Raw genomic sequence first — 18,502 nt, 5'->3', positions numbered from 1 at the left:
TCCATCACCATTTGTCTTATTAGGGCGGTTAAGTCTGGCGTTGACTGTGGCAACTGGGATGTCGATGCAGACGTCGATATCGACGGTGCAGGCGAGGGAACCAAGGACACGGAGGTTAGCGGAGCATCACTTGATTTGTGCCGCTTTACAGCCGATTCTTCCAGGGGGGGGGGGGGTGTAGCGATGGAGACACAGAGGATCGATGATGTCGGTGCTTGTGTTTAGGCCTCGATTCTGACACTGACCTGGTTGATGATGTCAACGGTACTGGTGATGGAGCATCACCGGATCTCTCGATTCGCCGTTTAAGAAGGAGTTTCTTTGTGACCCCTGTTGGCAATGATTTCGAAGTAGACAGTGAAGGCACTAATTGGAGGTGGAAACATTGTGACATTTTCTCCTGCCTAAGTTTTATGCCTTTCGGGGTCATTTCTTGGCATTGTGTGCATGAAGAAATTTCATGCTTTTCTCCTAAACAGATCACAATTTCAAGATGTGGATCTGTTATAGACATGGTCCGTTTACAGACCGGGCATTTTTTGAAGCCCGAGGCCATGTCTCTATTGACAGCCGAAGATGAAAAATCCTGAGAAGAGAAGAGAAATCGAACCAATTGTTTTTGTCACAGTCTGGTGACAAATGAGATTTAGTGAGACCCCAAATGGGGAAAATAGAAAAAAGTGACTTTTTCAGTCAAAATTAGTGAGAAAACTCACAGGGCTCCTGTCACCACGATGCTGAGGGCACCGCGGAAAAACGAAGACTGACGTGAGACCCCTGTGGCAGAGAATGTCATGGCACGCTGGGCATGCTCAGTAGTCTCAGGCTGCCAGTCAAAGTTTCTAGAAACTTTGACAGAAGATTTTCCTGCGATAGGGCTCCAGTGACGTCACCCACATGTGAGGACTAGCATCCTGCTTGTCCTGGGATAAAGTATTTTCTCCATGGACTTAATGTTTTTGAAATTGGAAATGGAGAAAAGATACACATGGGTGTAACTGAGAAAGCCATATAGAAGATCTGGGAACAGTAGTGGATTGGATTATATTCCCCTGAAGAAACTGGCTAAGGCAAAACATGTTGGGAGTGTTGAAAATACAGTAATAAAGGGAGTGCTAATTTCCAGCAAAACAGCGAAAAAGAAGTTTCACTACAAAGTGGGAATTTTTTTTAGAAATGTGTGTGAATGAGTGTATGAATGAAATTTCAGTGATGTGCTGTCCTTGAATATTGGTTTCTTGTGTGTATCCGCAGAAAGAAGATGAATAAATGGTTTTTTTAAATAAAATTTTGTACAAATAAAGGTTGTTAAAACAGATTTATATGTCACTATATTGTATTGACCACTGCCATTCCCTGGCATTCCTGAGACTGTGCACCATCAACTCCTGACAGCGAGTCCCCCAACCCAGAAGGCTTGCATCCATTGTGAGCACTAACCAAACTGGTGTAATCCAAGGAAACACCCTTCCGGAGATGATCCTATAGGGAGATATCCCAAGTTTTACTACGGAGAGCACCAAATATGAATCATAATAGCCAAAGAAATATGCAGACCAAAGAACTGACAGGCTAAAACTGTCTCAGTGGAAAAAAAGACGACCTTGCCCAGATGAGAACTTTACATTGAAGGATACTTTATCCAGATCTGCCTGTTTGTATGCTCCTGTGTAAATAACCAAGGCAGAGGGACAATACAGCAACTAAGCTCTTAAGCAGGAATCATTGACTGGCCAAAGGAGTCCAGAGATCAGAAGGACCCCCACACCTTTAAAGAAGGGGGGCAGTGAGACTGAGAAAAACACTGACTGGTACACAGCTTCCCAAAGAAATGGGAAGGGAGAATAAAGACCTGCAATGTGGCAAGACCCCCTGAAGGAGGGAAGAAACGACCTGCAGTGCAGCAAACATCCTCCATCCAGCACATGAATATGCTTGAGCTTATGCATATTTATCAGCTGGAAAATATAAGACAGGGGAAATAAAGGGGGGGGGGGGGGTGGTGTGAAACCAGAAAAGCAACCCCTGAAAAAAAAAAAGGAACCAGAAGAGCGAAAAGGGAGTCTGAAGCAGACCAGCTTCCCCTGCTATTTATTTAACCATTTTTTATACCGACCTTCATAGTAAATAACCATATCGGATCGGTTTACATTTAACAGGGGGTATAACTGAAGGAAACAATTCAGGTAAACAATAGATAACAATAGATATGAATAAGTCAAAGTTACAATCAACTGGAATCGAGAACTTGGAAGCTTATAATAAGCTGGAAGGAAGATGAAGGTAAGTAATATTGAGGAGGGAGAAGACTATGTGTGGCCAGGAGACTGGGGCAGGAGACCTGAGAAAGAAGACGTCCTGCTCAAGTTCAGAGTGACACGGAGCCTGACGCAGTGAGGGGCGAGAGCAAGCCCCAGACAGCCCGGCAAGTACCAGAGCCAGAAGCAAGTCTCCTATCCAGACCGCCGCCAGCTCTGCCAGTACCAATCCCAGGAAGCAAGTCTCCTTCCCTGCACACATTCTCCAGACTTCCAGCCAGAGTCTGGCTTCAGAGGTAAACAGAGGTTGGGACCAGGGGTAAGTTAGCCATAGGCGAAGTTTTATGGAATGTTTGTAACCACCCATGGTACAGAACTTTCTTCACGGTAAACTGGTGCTTAGTGGCCAGGATGTTAGAGACAGGAATTGTTATCTTCTAAATGCTAAGTCCTGTCAAATCTGATAAATAAGAGTCTATTTCTATGGAGAACACTGTCTTTTTCCTGACTTAACGATCTTAAGTAAGGTGGGAGGGCAACTGGAAGGGTCCTGAAGCAGACAGATCCCTGCACTCCTACAATCCGCCTGCAATCAGCATTGCAATTGTATGCTCACTTCTAATGGAAAGAGATGCCTCACTGCTTAGTTCTGTAATGGATAACTCCAGCAGGAGAGCACCGTACATTGAAGAGGACACATATGCGCCTCTGCCCAGGGAACAACCTCCAACGAAGCTGCCATCAAACCCAGGACCTGAAGATAAGATCACACTATCTGGCAAATGTCCTTAGGGTTTGAACTTGAGAGATCAACTTCTCTGGCATAAACACTCTTCCCTGCTTCATATCAAAATGAACACAGATACTCCCGTGTCTGAGATGGCTGTAAGTTGTTCTTGGACAAGTTCATCACCCAGCCTAGATCCAGCAGTAAGGAGACCACTTTGCAAGATGACTGGTGACTTTCTTCCATGTTTTAGCTTGAACCAACCAGTCCAGATATGGGTGGACTAGGATGCTACTAATACCACCAGGTCCTTGGAAAAGGTCCTGGGCACAGTGGCCAGACTGAAAACAAGACCTGAAAATAATGACAATGTTCAACAGTGGCAAACTTTAGGAACAGCTGATGTTTCTGAAGAATGGGAATATGCAGATATGCCTCCATCAGAGCTGGAGACTGAGGTATACCCAAATGCACTGCCATTGACGACGGAGCGCAGTCTTCATTCGGAAAAAAGTGTGCCACACAAGTGACAACTGAATCCTCCTTAGGGTTGACAAAAAAAAAGATGGAATAGCGGCCTGAAATTTGTTGTAATCTGGGAACAAGAATTATAGCCTTCAGATCTAACAGTCTTCTCAATGTAGATTCCACTGCTACCCTCTTCTGAGGGGAGTTGAACGGTGAGATCAAAAGCATCCAGGGGAACGTGAAGGAACTCTAGAGCATAGCCATCCCGAATCACTTCTTGGACCCACTTCTCAGAAAAGGGAGAAAGGCGGCTGCCTCTCTTGCACCAGCAGGAGAATCCACAAACCTTCATTGGTAAGACTGAGGGGCTCCGCCCCCAGAGCTCACATCCTTCCAAAGCTTTCTGGGATGAAAGAACTGAGACCTATCAAAGGAACAGGGTCTCAGAGGAAGCTCCCCAATAAGGCCAAAATCGCTTGAAATCTTGAGAGCAGCCAGTGGCTCAAAAAGGCCATGAAGTCAGCTTCTGATCCTCCAAACAAGGGACCTGAGCTTCCCCCCATTTATTTGCCATCTTATCCAACTCACTGCCAAACAAAAGAGAACCCTTAAAGATCAGTTTGGTGAAATAGGACCGAGAAACAGTATCTGCCAATCAATTACACAGCCACAACTGAGGTCTAGTCACTATAACAGAAGCAACTCCTCTGGCGACAGTGTGAACAAGGTCACAGCCAGCATCAGCCAAAAAGGTTGCCCCAGGTTCTATTACTGTTTAGCCATCCAAAACCGTTCTCCCCCAGACTCCTGATAGAGACGCAAAGTAATACGAGCCAACAGGGAACAAGCAGCAGCGGTTTGTAAATTTACTGCCATGGCCTCAAAGGCTTGCTTAAGGATAGCTTCAATACTATCCTAAGCCTCTTGTAGAGATGTACCTTGCTTAGTGACAGAACACACCAAGGCATCCATCTTTGGGAAACGCAACTGCTCTCTGGCCTGCAGATCCAAGGGATATAAACCCAACAAGGAGTATCGTCCTTTAAAACACGCCCCTGGTGCACTCCATTCAAGGTCAATCAACTCTTTAAATACATCCTGGAACAGAACATGAAGCCTTGTGGACTAAACAATATGGGATCCTTCTTCTGCACAACCAAAGAAACACTCCCAGCCTCCCAAGTGTCTTCAGGGTCTGAAAAACTAGACCCGGCAACTCAGCTCCATGAAAGAAACTGAAAAGATTCTATGTGGCTTTAAATCTGGGAGATTTTCCCCATCCTCAAGAAAGGAGCAACTCAAATCATAATCTGTTTCGTCCTGATCCACTTCCACGCTAACATAGTCAGTGATTGTAGCACAATGGCATTTGCATGTGGTGGCGGACACAGTAGGGCCTCAATTATGAGACTATGATTTAGGAGGTATCGTCGTCTCTTCATGATACTTCTGTAGAAGGTTGTAGTCCCTGGAAGAGATTCCAGCCAGGAAAAGGAGGATGGTTCCATACAGACCCTATAGGTCCAAACTTGACATCCTGGGAGAGAGAATCTGTGGAGGACATCTGTCTCATTACCCTTAAAAACCATCTCCGGAACCAGTATCTCCTGAACATCCTCAGTCAACACAGAAGAAAAGAATTAATTTAGTCTTTCTGTAATGGCCTCATCTTCCCTCAAACATCCAGGCAGCGCCAACATAGACTCACAAAAGGTCCCAGCTGTATCACCCTTATATAGCATGCAGCACAGATAGCAAAGCACTTAGTCTTTTTTGGCACCGACCCCAAAGTATTTTGTGAACTGAAAGATGCACACTGAACAAACACGCAGTGAACAATTACATGGCCAGGTACGCGGATAACTTTATGCACAGCTACGTTCTTAACTAGGTGCACTATACGCGCTCAGCCCCGCACACACACATGTACTCAGCTACGTGCTTAACACCGCGCAAATATACACACACACACATACATACATACACACAGTGCGCACACATGCCCTGTGCACTGCAAAGCGCGTGCACCGATAGGCCACTAAAGTACATGAACAGGAGACGAGGAGCTAAGCGCACAAGGCGGCATGCAGGCGCATGCAGACGTCACACACAAAAAAAGCACGTGAAGGACCTTTGTAGCCTACCATGCGGTCAGCGAAAGGAAGCCTGGAAATGGAGGCCAGCCAAAAGGCTGCTCAACCTGCCAAGCCTGCGCTGCCACCACACCTCACTAAACTCTTCAGAGACCTGAGCAGGAGATGCTGAACACCAGCGCCGAGAAGGAGATTCGGTAGAAATTTTCTGTAACAGTTGACTTTTTTTTTTATTTCCTTAATTTGATGAGGACTTTGCCATCATACATACTACAGCTTTCAACTTTACAACTATTAGGGGGCCGATGGAATACTGTGAGCAGCAGCGAGGCTGGGGCTGGTGTAAAGGTATGCCACACTCAAGGGTGCATTGAAAAAAAAAAAGAAAAATCCTCTGATTCCTCCTAATAGTATTGTAGCGATACTAAGTAGGAGGAACCAAATAAAGCAGATTTACTTTAAAAAAAAAAAAAAAGTTATTGAAAAAAATTTCTGGACGCTCAAGAGACAAGATACAAGATACACGGCCTGGACTGTGTAAGTGTCTATGTGGGTAGCGGGAGAAAATGGACACTCAGACAGAGCATCCGTTTTCCCAATCTGCTTGACAGCCACCACCTCCTGTGCACTCGATGCCGTGGAGGCACTAGGGATGCATACATTTTCCCTAGCACCTCTTTTTGCCCAACCCTTAATTTAAATATTGCATCGTACACCCAGGAGAGGAGGCTGGATGTGCATTAGGAAAACGAGCGCTCAACACTGAACACCTGTTTTCTACGCACAAATATTGCATCGGCCCCATAATTAATTGGCTGTCTTTATATACAGGATTCTGTCTTAGGAGATAATAGTCCTTGGAATGTTAAGATTTTATGCACTAAAATATTTGCTACTTTCTTTGTAGCTCATGTAATATATTTGGTGGAAATGAATACAATGTATAAATGTTTGTTGATACTTAATTCTACACATCTTTGACAAAGCTACACTGAATTTTCATTCTATTACTTAAACATGCATTTACACCTTTATGTGAACATTTTTATTCATGAAATTTCTACCAGCAAGTTATTTAAAAATATACTGCAAATCAAAATTACTAAGCATTTACAATAAAACATTCATAACATTTAAAACAAAATACTTATCACTATTCATAGTCATTTTTGGTCCATAATCTATACTGGCCTTCTATTCTTATACATCAGTACACATCAAATCTGCTACCTACTTGAGTTCACATAGGCATGAGCCTGAGAGAAGAGAAAGGTCTAAAGTTTCCTAAATTTTAATAGAGAGGACTCTTCCTATAGACTGAGGGAGAGAATTCCACATTACAAGGCCCTGCACATAGAATAGTCTCTCCAGAGATTAGTCAAGGCGAACAATCCTAGAAGGAACTTTTAAAAGCATTTGGCTAGAGGATCTTGTTTCGTGACGGACAGTTTCAGCATCTTCAAAACCTAATGCTAACATTAAAATAAATACTTGAGAACCACATTTCATTAGTACATGGCATCTTAAATTTTACAGTAAACAGTTCTTGGGATCTTGAACTTGCACCAGAATTTTAATAAACTAAAGCTTTTGCCTAATATATAACAAATCTAAAAATCCAAAGTTACAAAGTACCTGTATCCATACTCTGGTTCAACTGCTGATCACTGGTTTCTCCATCTTCACTGATGTAACCAGGTGGTGGTGTTTCTAAAAAGATCAAAGCAGCATATTAATATGGCTTAAAGTTGAAAACTTAGAAATAAATATCAAACAAGCCATAAGTAATACCTTTATTGAACTAGCTTAATATACGGTATTTGACTATCTTAAAAATTATGCTCCTTTCCTCATATCCTGGCACAGTGCAAAGTTGCCTACCTGTAACAAGCAAGAACAGGACATTCATTCTATACAATGTGGCTAACGTCACTGACAAGAGCCCAGGATCAAATTCTCTTAGCTTTCTTCGTGCTCTAAGCAGGTGCAGGTTGTGTCTGCGTAATCAAGTTGGAGCCCCTTTCAGTTTTACATATTGTCATTAAAAAAAAAATCAATCTATGGGAAAGCAGGAGGGTTTGTATACAGGGCTAATTTGTGAGGAAATGGCAGTTCAGCTGCTACTTTTCATTTTTAAGAGGTAGAGCAGCAGGGGGTTTTCTGCTACTGTCCCTCCCCTTTGTGCAAACTGCAGAGATCAGGAGAAGAGGATGATCCTAGAGCAAAGAACAGTCACTCTACTCCTAATCCAGACCCTTCCCCTCTTGTTCCCTTCTCCCCGCCGATATTACAGGAAATAGGAGATGGCATGATGCTGAAGCAGATCCTGCAGAGCAATAGGTAGACACAAAGGGGTTGAATTAGCAAAAATGTGAAACTTATGTGCAATAGTGCCAGTCAGTAAGACTTCAACGCTAAGCACTACAGCTCACAATTTTCAAACTTGTGCTAATGCAACCCCTTTTTGTGTCTATTATCTAAGGCTTAATTTCTGGAACAACCCAGAATGGCAGTCTTGTGACCTTATTTCCAGAACACAAATAGATAGTAGAGCGGGTGGTGTAAATCAGTTCTGGCTTTCCCATGGACTAGAGCTGTTTGTGACAGAATAATTAATTTCTGGTTCCCTAGGCCCCAGAGAAAGCAGATCAGACAGCATTAGAGCCACTTACCCCAAGATTAGGTAGCCAAATGGCATTGTTTTTTTGCAATGTTTCCTGGCATAACCAAGCCACGAGAGAGAATTGAAAAGGGTGAAGACAAAGGAGGCGAATGCCTGTCAGCCCCACTGCTTCTCCTGCTCTGGGTGTTTTCACGTGTAGGTAACAGTTCACACCTAGTCCCAGCCCCTCTGCCTCTTCTTCCCTTCATCAGATCCACAGTTCCACTGTGGATCTGATGAAGTAACTTTTGTCTACAAATGGATCTGATGAAGTAACTTTTGTCTACAAATTAAGCCCTGCTTGTTTAGAATGAATATCCTGATGTCCTCAAAACAGCTATTACAGGTAAGCAACTTTGCTTTCTCAAAGGACAAGCAAAGATAATCCCTATCTACTGGTTGCCTTCAAATTAAAAAAAAAAAAAAGAAACTAACATGGAATGAAATACAAACTAGTAAACATTTTCCATATACTTATATACAATGGCTTGCAAACGTATACAACCCCCCTAGAAAGTCTACAGATGTATGGATTACAAATGTCCAGACAGTATGTTTATTGCAAAACAGCATGCTCTTAAAGTACATTTTCAAAGTCACCATTTCATAGCATTTTTTATAAAATAAAATTAACTGAAAAACATTGCTTGCATAAGTATTCAACCCTTTCAGACTAGTACTTGGTAGAACCACTTTTTGCTGCAATAACAGCTTTAAATTTATTGGGGTAAGTTTCTACCAGCTTTGAACACTGTTTAGGAGTGATTTTTTCCCATTCTGCCTGTCAGATTTGCTCCAGGTTGCTCAGGTTGGTTGGATGACGCTTTATGGACTGCAATTTTCAAAGTGTGCCACAGATTCTCGATTGGCTTGAGATCTGGACTTTGACTTGGTCACTGTAGAATATTAACCTTTTTGTTGTTCATCCACTCCTGTGTTGCTTTGGTCTTGTGCTTGGGATTGTTCTGCTGAAAGGTGAACTTTCTCCCAAATTTTAGTTTTTTTTTAAGTAGACTGAAGCAGATTGTCTTGCAGTTATCTCCCTGTATGCTGCACCATCCATCTGTCCTTCAATTTTAACAAGATGCCTAGTCCCATTTAGGAAAGGCATCACAACATGCTGCTGCCACCCCTATACTTTACTGTTGGGATGGTGTTTGCTGAGGAATGGGCGGTGTTGAAGCAGAGAGCAATGAGATGCATTAACAGTATCAAAGCTTAACTGTTAAGAGTAGCAACAAACACACAAGCAAGTTACCTCCAGTTACCCCATGCATTCTTTGCTTTATTTCCAACCTCTAGCCTGTAGGGATCCACAGTGTTTCTCCAATGCCCCTTTGAATTCCTTGACTGTTTTCATCTTCATCCTCTTTCAGAAAGGCTTCTGAGGCATTCACCACCCTCTGAAGAAATATTTCCTGACATTGGTTCTGAGTTATCCTCCTTAGAGATTTTTCATGACCCCTAGTTCCATTGATTTCTTTCCAACGGAAAAGTTTTGACGATTGTGCTCATTAAAACCTTTCAGATTTCTGAAGGTCTGTATCATATCTCCTCCTACACCTCCTTTCTTCCAGGGCATACATATTCAGATCCTTCAGCCTCTCATAGAAACATAGAAACAAAGAAATGACGGCAGAAGAAGACCAAACGGCCCATCCAGTCTGCCCAGCAAGCTTCACATTTTTTTTCTCATACTTATCTGTTTCTCTTAGCTCTTTGGTTCTATTTCCCTTCCACCCCCACCATTAATGTAGAGAGCAGTGATGGAGCTGCAACCAAGTGAAATATCAAGCTTGATTAGTTATGGGTGGTAGGGGAAGTAACCGCCGCAATAAGCAAGCTACACCCATGCTTATTTGTTTTACCCAGACTGTGTTATTCAGCCCTTATTGGTTGTTTTTCTTCTCCCCTGCCGTTGAAGCAGGGAGCTATGCTGGATATGCGTGTATTATCAGTTTTTCTTCTCCCCTGCCGTTGAAGCAGAGAGCTATGCTGGATATGCGTGAAGTATCAGTTTTTCTTCTCCCCTGCCGTTGAAGCAGGATATGCATTGAAAGTGAAGTATCAGGCTTATTTGGTTTGGGGTAGTAACCGCCGTAACAAGCCAGCTACTCCCCGCTTTGTGAGTGCGAATCCTTTTTTCTTCTCCCCTGCTGTTGAAGCAGAGAGCTATGCTGGATATGCGTGAAGTATCAGTTTTTCTTCTCCCCTGCCGATGAAGCAGAGAGCTATGCTGGATATGCATTGAAAGTGAAGTATCAAGCTTATTTGGTTTGGGGTAGTAACCGCCGTAACAAGCCAGCTACTCCCCACTTTGTGAGTGCGAATCCTTTTTTCCACATTTCCTCTTGCTGTTGTAGCTTAGAGCGATGTTGGAGTCACAGTAACCATGTGTATGTTTATTGAATAAGGGTATTATCTCCAGGCAGTAGCCGTCATTCTGGCGAGCCACCCACTCTTTGACGGCCTCTTGATTTTATGGATCCACAGTGTTTATCCCACGCCCCTTTGAAGTCCTTCACAGTTCTGGTCTTCACCACTTCCTCCGGAAGGGCATTCCAGGCATCCACCACCCTCTCCGTGAAGAAATACTTCCTGACATTGGTTCTGAATCTTCCTCCCTGGAGCTTCAAATCGTGACCCCTGGTTCTGCTGATTTTTTTCCTACGGAAAAGGTTTGTCGTTGTCTTTGGATCATTAAAACCTTTCAAGTATCTGAAAGTCTGTATCATATCACCTCTGCTCCTCCTTTCCTCCAGGGTGTACATATTTAGATTCTTCAATCTCTCCTCATAAGTCATTTGATGAAGACCTTCCACCTTTTTGGTCACCCTTCTCTGGACCGCCTCCATCTTGTCTCTGTCTCTTCGGAGATACGGTCTCCAGAACTGAACACAATACTCCAGGTGAGGTCTCACCAAGGACCTGTACAAGGGGATAATCACTTCCCTTTTCTTACTCGATATTCCTCTCTCTATGCAGCCCAGCATTCTTCTGGCTTTAGCTATCGCCTTGTCACATTGTTTCGCCGACTTCAGATCATTAGACACCATCACCCCAAGGTCTCTCTCCTGCTCCGTGCACATCAGCCTTTCTCCCCCCATCGAATACAGTTCATTCGGATTTCCACTCCCCATATATGCATGACTTTGCACTTCTTGGCATTGAATGTCAGCTGCCATGTCTTCGACCACTCTTCCATCTTCCTTAAATCCCGTCTCATTCTCTCCACTCCTTCCGGCGTGTCCACTCTGTTGCAGATCTTAGTGTCATCCGCAAAAAGACATACCTTAGCTTCTATCCCTTCCGCAATGTCGCTCACAAAGATATTGAAAAGGACCGGTCCCAACACCGATCCCTGCGGTACACCGCTTAAAACCGCTCTCTCTTCAGAGAGAGTTCCATTTACCATCACACATTGTCTTCTGTCCGTCAACCAGTTTGCAATCCAGGCCACCACCTCGGCACTCACTCCTAAGCTTCTCATTTTATTCACCAGTCTCCTGTGCGGGACAGTGTCAAAAGCTTTGCTGAAATCCAAGTAGATGACATTGAGTGCTTTTCCTCGATCCAATTCCTTGGTTACCCAGTCAAAAAAGTCAATCAGATTTGTCTGACAGGATCTTCCAATGGTAAATCCATGCTGCCTCTGGTCCAGCAATTTTCCCGACTGTATATAGTTCACTATTCTCTCTTTCAACAGTGACTCCATTACTTTTCCCACCACCGAAGTGAGGCTAACCGGTCTGTAGTTACCAGCCTCTTCTCTGTTCCCACTCTTGTGAAGCGGGACCACCACCGCTCTCCTCCAATCATTCGGCACCACTCCTGTTTCTAGGGATCTATTGAATAGGTCACACAGCGGACCTGCCAGCACATCTCTGAGCTCCCTCAGTATTCTGGGATGAACTTCATCAGGCCCCATGGCTTTGTCCACTTTCAGTTTCACCAGCTCTTCCCATACATTTTCTACTGTAAATGGAGTTACATCTACTCCATTCCCCTCCAGTTTCTTGTTAACTAGTGTCGGTCCTTCTCCAGGGTCCTCTTTAGTGAACACAGAACTGAAGTATTCATTTAATATTTCTGCCATTTCTTCATCTCTCTCCACACATTGATCTCGTTTTCCCAGCCTTTTAGTTCTTCCTCCAGGTACTTCCCCATTTCATCAAAGTCTGTGTTTTTGAACATCAAAACTTGGGTTTTTGTGCTTCTTTTCCGTGTCCTTTTTGTGATATTAAACCATACCGTTTGATGATCACTGGTGCTGAGGTGGGCACCCACCTGGACGTCTGAGACATTATCTCCATTAGTGAGCACTAAGTCGAGTATAGCTCCTTCTCTCGTGGGTTCCATTACCATTTGTTTGAACAAAGCTACTTGCAGGGCATCTACTATTTCTCTACTATTATTAGATTCTGCAGATGGGATTCTCCAGTCTACATCTGGCATATTAAAGTCTCCAACAATCACCACTTCTCCTTTCTTTGCTGTCCTGTGGATGTCTTCAATCAGATCTCTGTCCAGCTCTTCCTTTTGGTTTGGAGGCCTGTAAACCACTCCAATAAAAATGGATGCCCCATCTTTTTTTAAGTCGGCCCATAGTGCTTCTTCTTTGCCCCATCTTCCTTGCAGCTCAGATGCTTGGATATTGTTTCTGACATATAGAGCCACTCCTCCCCCTTTCCTATCCTCTCTGTCCTTCCTTAACAAGTTATAGCCTGGTATTGCCATATCCCAGTCATGATATTCCGTAAACCATGTTTCCGTGACAGCAACAACGTCCAAGTCCGCCTCCACCATTAGGGCTTGCAGCTCTGGGATTTTATTACCCAAACTACGAGCATTTGTGCTCATAGCTTTCCAGCTTTCTTTGCTCAGGTTACTGCTGTTCCTGGACTCCTTTTGTGACCTATTTAGTTGAGTTTTGTTATCCACTTTTCTCTTTGCATTTGTGCAAGGGAAGAGATTAATGCCTCTGATGACAGAGTCATCCATCACTGTGAGCTTTTTCCTTTGGTTTCTGATTTGGAATTTCTGTATGCATTGGGTTTTTTCTCTCTTTTCCGATAACATTTCAATCTTTTTCTCAAGGACTTCTTCAGAATTTAATACAGAGAAGGCATTTTGTACTTGTTGCACTTGATACAGTGTGTGTCTACGGAACACAGGTCTTATTCTACCAGAGCCCACCGAAATACTTTTAAAGTTCCTTAATGGCCTGTGTGAGTGGTGGGATAGAGTTGTGGGTTGCACAGCTTTCAATAATGGGTGTCTGTGGGTTACAGGTCTTATCCTACCTGAGCCCACAGTAAATCTCTTTTTTCTTGAGTTTTTCAGTGGTAAGTGGAAATTATTTCCTGAATAATGTACCGTGGCTGAGACTCTCTTTATTGAAGCTAATTCAGCTTTAAAGTCATCCAGCTCCTTTTCCAAGGTAGAGAGTTTTGAACAAAAGGGGCAAGCCTTAAGTTTCCATATGATTACCCTCAATATAAAGGCTCCACAGCAGTTGCATTGAATAGTACTCATTTAGGTAAGTTATTTGATTGGTGCACCTAAGGAATAATCAATTTACTAATTTATCTGGTTGCCTATTATGAAGTTAGGATGACTACATTAGAAATACAAACCTAGGGGTGGGTGGGCAGAGGGGTAGGGTGGGAGGGAGTTAAACAGTTTATACCTAGGTCAAGCTGGGTAGGGCAAGACACTTTCTGAAAGTTTACTTGTCCTTTAGCTAGTAAAAGATCCCACAGCACTTATATCCCAATTTCGAACAGATTATATGACAGCTATACAATTAGAGGGATACTGGGAATTTTTTTCTTTTTTTTGTGGCTTTTTGGAATCTTACAACAATCTAATATCAAGAAACCAAACAGATTAGTATACAATATAATCAAGAAACCAAACTGATTAGTATACAACACTGGAATAGAAAGGGATTTGAAATCACAGAGCAGTTTTCTACACAGAATCAAACCAATATCAAGGAACCACAGATTATAATACTAGAATAAAAAGGGATTATGAAACACAGAGCAGTATTTCCAAAAACTAGTATCTTATCTGCACTGGAACAGTTGGCTCCTCTCCTGGGCTGTGCACAGTCTGTATTGTTTCTGCTGGCTCACAAGTTAGCTACCTCTAGCCACTGAGTGAGCCACACCCAAACTGGCTATACCTGGACTCTTCTGGATCTGGTCCTCTAGCTAGTAAATGTAAAAGATCCCACAGCACTTATAATCCCAAAATGAAACTGTTTATACCTAGGTCAAGCTGGGTAGGGCAAGACACTTTCTGAAAGTTTACTTGTCCTTAGCTAGTAAAAGATCCCACAGCACTTATATCCCAATTTGGAACAGATTATATGACAGCTATACAATTAGAGGGATACTGGGAATTTTTTTCTTTTTTTTTTGTGGCTTTTTTGAATCTTACAACAATCTCCCTTCATAGTTCTTTCAATGCTGACCCCTCACCATTTTGGTCACTCTTGGGATCGCCTCTATCCTGACTTTATCCTTTTTGAGATATGGGCACCAGTATTGAATGCAGTACTCCAGGTGAGGACTAACCAAGGACCTGTACAAGGGTATTATCACCTTTTTCTTACTGGTTATTCCTCTCTATACAGCCCAACATTCTTCTGGCGTTAGCTATCGTCTTGTTACATTGCTTTGCCATTTTTAGATCAGACACTATCACACCAAGGTCTCTCTCCCAGTCCATGCGCATTAGTCTTTGACCGCCCATCACATGATGCCGCACCCCAGATGAATGACTCTGCGCCTCTTGGTATTGAATCCCAGCTGCCAAATCTTTGACCACTCTTCTAGTTCTTAAATCATTTTTCATTCTCTCTACTCATTCAGATCTTAGTATCATCTGCAAATAAAAACTTTTACCATCTATCCCTTCCGCCAGATTGCTCAAAGATATTGAACAGAATCAGTCCAAAAACAGATCCCTGTAGCACTCCACTTAACACCATTCTTTCTTCGGAGTAGGTTCCATTTACCATTACACGGTGTCTCCTGTCAGACCACCAGTTTGCAATCCATGCTACTACCTTGGCACCCACTCCTAAGCTTCTCATTTTGTTCACGAGTCTTCTATGTGATACCATATCAAAAGCTTAACTAAAATCCAAGTAAATCACATCACGTGCTCTTCCCTGATCCAATTCTTTAGTCACCCAATCAAAAAAAATCAACCAGATTTGTCCGATAAGACCTTCCCCTGGTGAATGCATGCTGCCTCTGGAGCAACCCACCGGATTGTAGCTAGTTCACTATCCTTTCCTTCAGTAGATTCTCCATTAATTTTTCCACCACCGAGGTGAGAGAGTAACCAGCTTGTAGATTTCAGCCATCTCTCTGCACACACTCTGGAGAGGAGAGGTGGTGGTCCCGCTTCACAAATCTTGCGGCACCACTCCCGTTTCCAGGGATCTATTGAACAGGTCCTTCAGCAGACCCGTAGCACATCTCTGAGCTCCCTCAGTATCCTGGGATGTACATCAGGCCCCACGGTCTTGTCCACTGTTTTCCTAGCTCTTCCCATACATTCTCTTCTGTAAAATGAGTTTTTTCGAATCCACTCTCATCCACAGTCTTGATAACTAGAGACTGTCCTTCTCCAGGGTCTTCTTTAGTGAACACCGAACTGAAGTATTTGTTTATTTCAGCCATTTCTTTATCTCTCCACACATTGATCTTTGGCACCTTTCAATTTTGCTATACCACTTTGGACCTCTCTCCTTTTTCTGATTTTACCTGAAAAATGTTGTGTCACCTCATTTTCTCTCTTTGGCAATCCTTTTGTCTGCCTGACTTTTTGCTTTCTTGATTTCTCTCAGTCTCCCTCAGTTTCACTAGATATTCTTCCCTGTGTTCCTCTTTTTGGGATCCTTTCTATTTCTTGAATGTTGTTCTTTTTGCTTTTATCAGACACCACCTTGGAGAACCAGATCTGTTTCTTTATTTCCTCTTACTTTTGTTTACTTTTCTAACATATAGATTTGTTGCCTTTGTAAATATTCCTTTTAGTTTTGCCCACTGTTCCACCTCTCATTTTCTCCCAGTCTTCTAGTTCTACATTCAGGTACACCCCTATTTTGACAAAGTTCGTATTTTTGAAATTCAAAACCCAGGTCTGTGTGTGACTTCTCTGTATCCTACGTGCAATATCAAACCACATCGTTTGATGATCCCTGTTGCTGAGATGGTCACTCATGTGGACATTAGAAGCATTATCCCTGTTAGTGAGCACTAGGTCAAGTATAACTCCCTCCCTTGTGGGTTTCATTGCCATTTGTTGAACAGAGCCCTTTGCAGGGTATCTATCGCTCTGCTTCTGGTAGATTCTGCAGAAGGGATTCACCAGTCTACATCCAGCAGATTAAAATCAACACTTCTCCCTTCTTTCTCACCTTTTAGATGTCTTCGGCCAGATTTCTGTCTAGTTCTTCCATTTGAGTCGGAGGCCATAAACCACTAGTAAAAATGAATGCACTGTTTTTTGTTTTTTTTTTTTTTAAAGGACAGCCCATAATTGCTGCTTCTCTGCACCACATCCCTTGCAGTTCAGTTGTTTTTAACATAAAGAGCTACTCCTCCCCCTTTTCTTTCCTCTCTGTCCTTCCTTAAGTTATGGCCTGGTATGATCATATCCCAATCATGAGAATCCATGAATCATGTCTCTGTAGCAATGATGTCCAAGTCCGCCTGCAGGTCTGGGATTTCTTTGCTCAAACTATAGGCATTTGTAGTCATAGCTTTCCAATTTTTCCCCCCTTGATTTGTTGCTCTTCCTAGATACCTTTTCTGCTTTTTTGAGCAGATTGATTTTATTTTCTCCTCTCACTTCCTGTATTGCTTGGGGGTGACATGTCAATTTCATTGGCCTTTAGTTTAAATGTCTGATAATATGTGATCTGAATTTCTCACTTAGCATCCTCCTTCCTGCTACAGACAAATGTAGAAATACAAAATATAAAAAAAACCCAGAAGTGTAAGAATATGAAAATATTAAGATCTCACTTCATAACCAATATAGATGTGTGATAACAGATCTCAGTTAGAAAATTATAGAATGATCATCAATTTTAGCACAGGGACCAACACTTAAAGCAGTGTTCTAAGCACCCTTATGGAAACAGTGGATCTGTTGATTATAACCAACAGCACATAGGGGAATTATTCGTCAGTCACTCTTAGTGCTCATTCATCGCTTTCTTGTATGATCAATGGATGAATATCAATTTTCATACCACCATGTGCACTTATCTGCTTGTGCTACAAGTGAAATTTGCACCAGACATTTTCACCAGGCATTATGGCTTCAAAGAACTTTCCAAAGATGTCAGGAGATAACCATCACTTTTCAACCCAATATTGCAATGTTTCAGAATGATGAATGTCTTCCTTCCTGAGGGGTAATATGAACGTTCATTGAAGAATATAACCCTTATTTTTTTTTATTATGAAGAAAAGAGATTCAAGGGAGAACTGTGGCAATGAAGGAGGCGCTGAAAGGCTAAAACAATGTTTTTCCTTAGTCTGTGTTAGGAATTGAGCGGGACCTTGCCTATTTTCGGTGATCTCGCTGTGCGGCAAAGGCTGCCATTGGCGGTGACTTCCTCCGAGGAGCGTGATGGAAGTGCACTCTATCATGGCGCCCTTACGTCTTTAGTTCCTGACAGTGAGCTCCCCTACCTTTGTTGTGAGTACCAACCAGTCGGCAACATCAGGGAGAGTCCCTTTCTCAGATGATTCGCTTGCAACCACTACTGGAGGTAAAAGCAGACTTCCATTGGCACGTGGAGCCAAATTGAATAGTCCACAGACTGTGGGTTTTATCAAGACAGCAGGGAACGCTGAAGTGGACGCATAGACACCCTCACCCATGGTACTACTTCCAGGATTTCCGTCATCAATCCGAGCCCCTGTACATAGGACCATGCTGTCTGGCGTATAGTCCAAGAGACACACCTGCACCATCAACTTTTGAATACGAGCTTCTGGAAGAAAAAACAAAACAAAAAACTTTGCCCTGCTTTGTGGCAAAACATATACCCAGATACTCCAATGACATATGGCTGAAGACTGCTTTTGGCTAGGTTCACCACTCAACCAAGCTCCTGCAATAAGGAAGTCACCTTACGGGTCACCAGACCGCTATCTTTCCGATACCTGGCCCGAATCAACCAGTCATCCAAATACGGGTGTACAAGGATACCATCCTCTCTCTGTTCTGCCACCACTACCACCATAACCTTTGGAGA

The 18,502-nt window shown here is 42.9% G+C and overlaps 1 protein-coding gene across 1 annotated transcript in view; it reads right to left on the bottom strand.

Moving 5' to 3' along the window:
* Positions 1 to 18,502, bottom strand: part of SMAD2 (SMAD family member 2) — a 267,476-nt gene that overhangs the window by 107,343 nt on the left and 141,631 nt on the right. Inside the window, 1 exon segment of the mRNA XM_029580444.1 lies at positions 7,182 to 7,256. Coding sequence (XP_029436304.1) covers positions 7,182 to 7,256 — 75 coding nt within the window.

The sequence above is a fragment of the Rhinatrema bivittatum genome, chromosome 1 (genome assembly GCF_901001135.1).
Source record: "Rhinatrema bivittatum chromosome 1, aRhiBiv1.1, whole genome shotgun sequence".
Taxonomy (NCBI): domain Eukaryota; kingdom Metazoa; phylum Chordata; class Amphibia; order Gymnophiona; family Rhinatrematidae; genus Rhinatrema; species Rhinatrema bivittatum.
The sequence above is the reverse complement of the archived record's forward strand: the minus strand, read 5'-3'. Positions and strand labels throughout refer to the sequence as shown.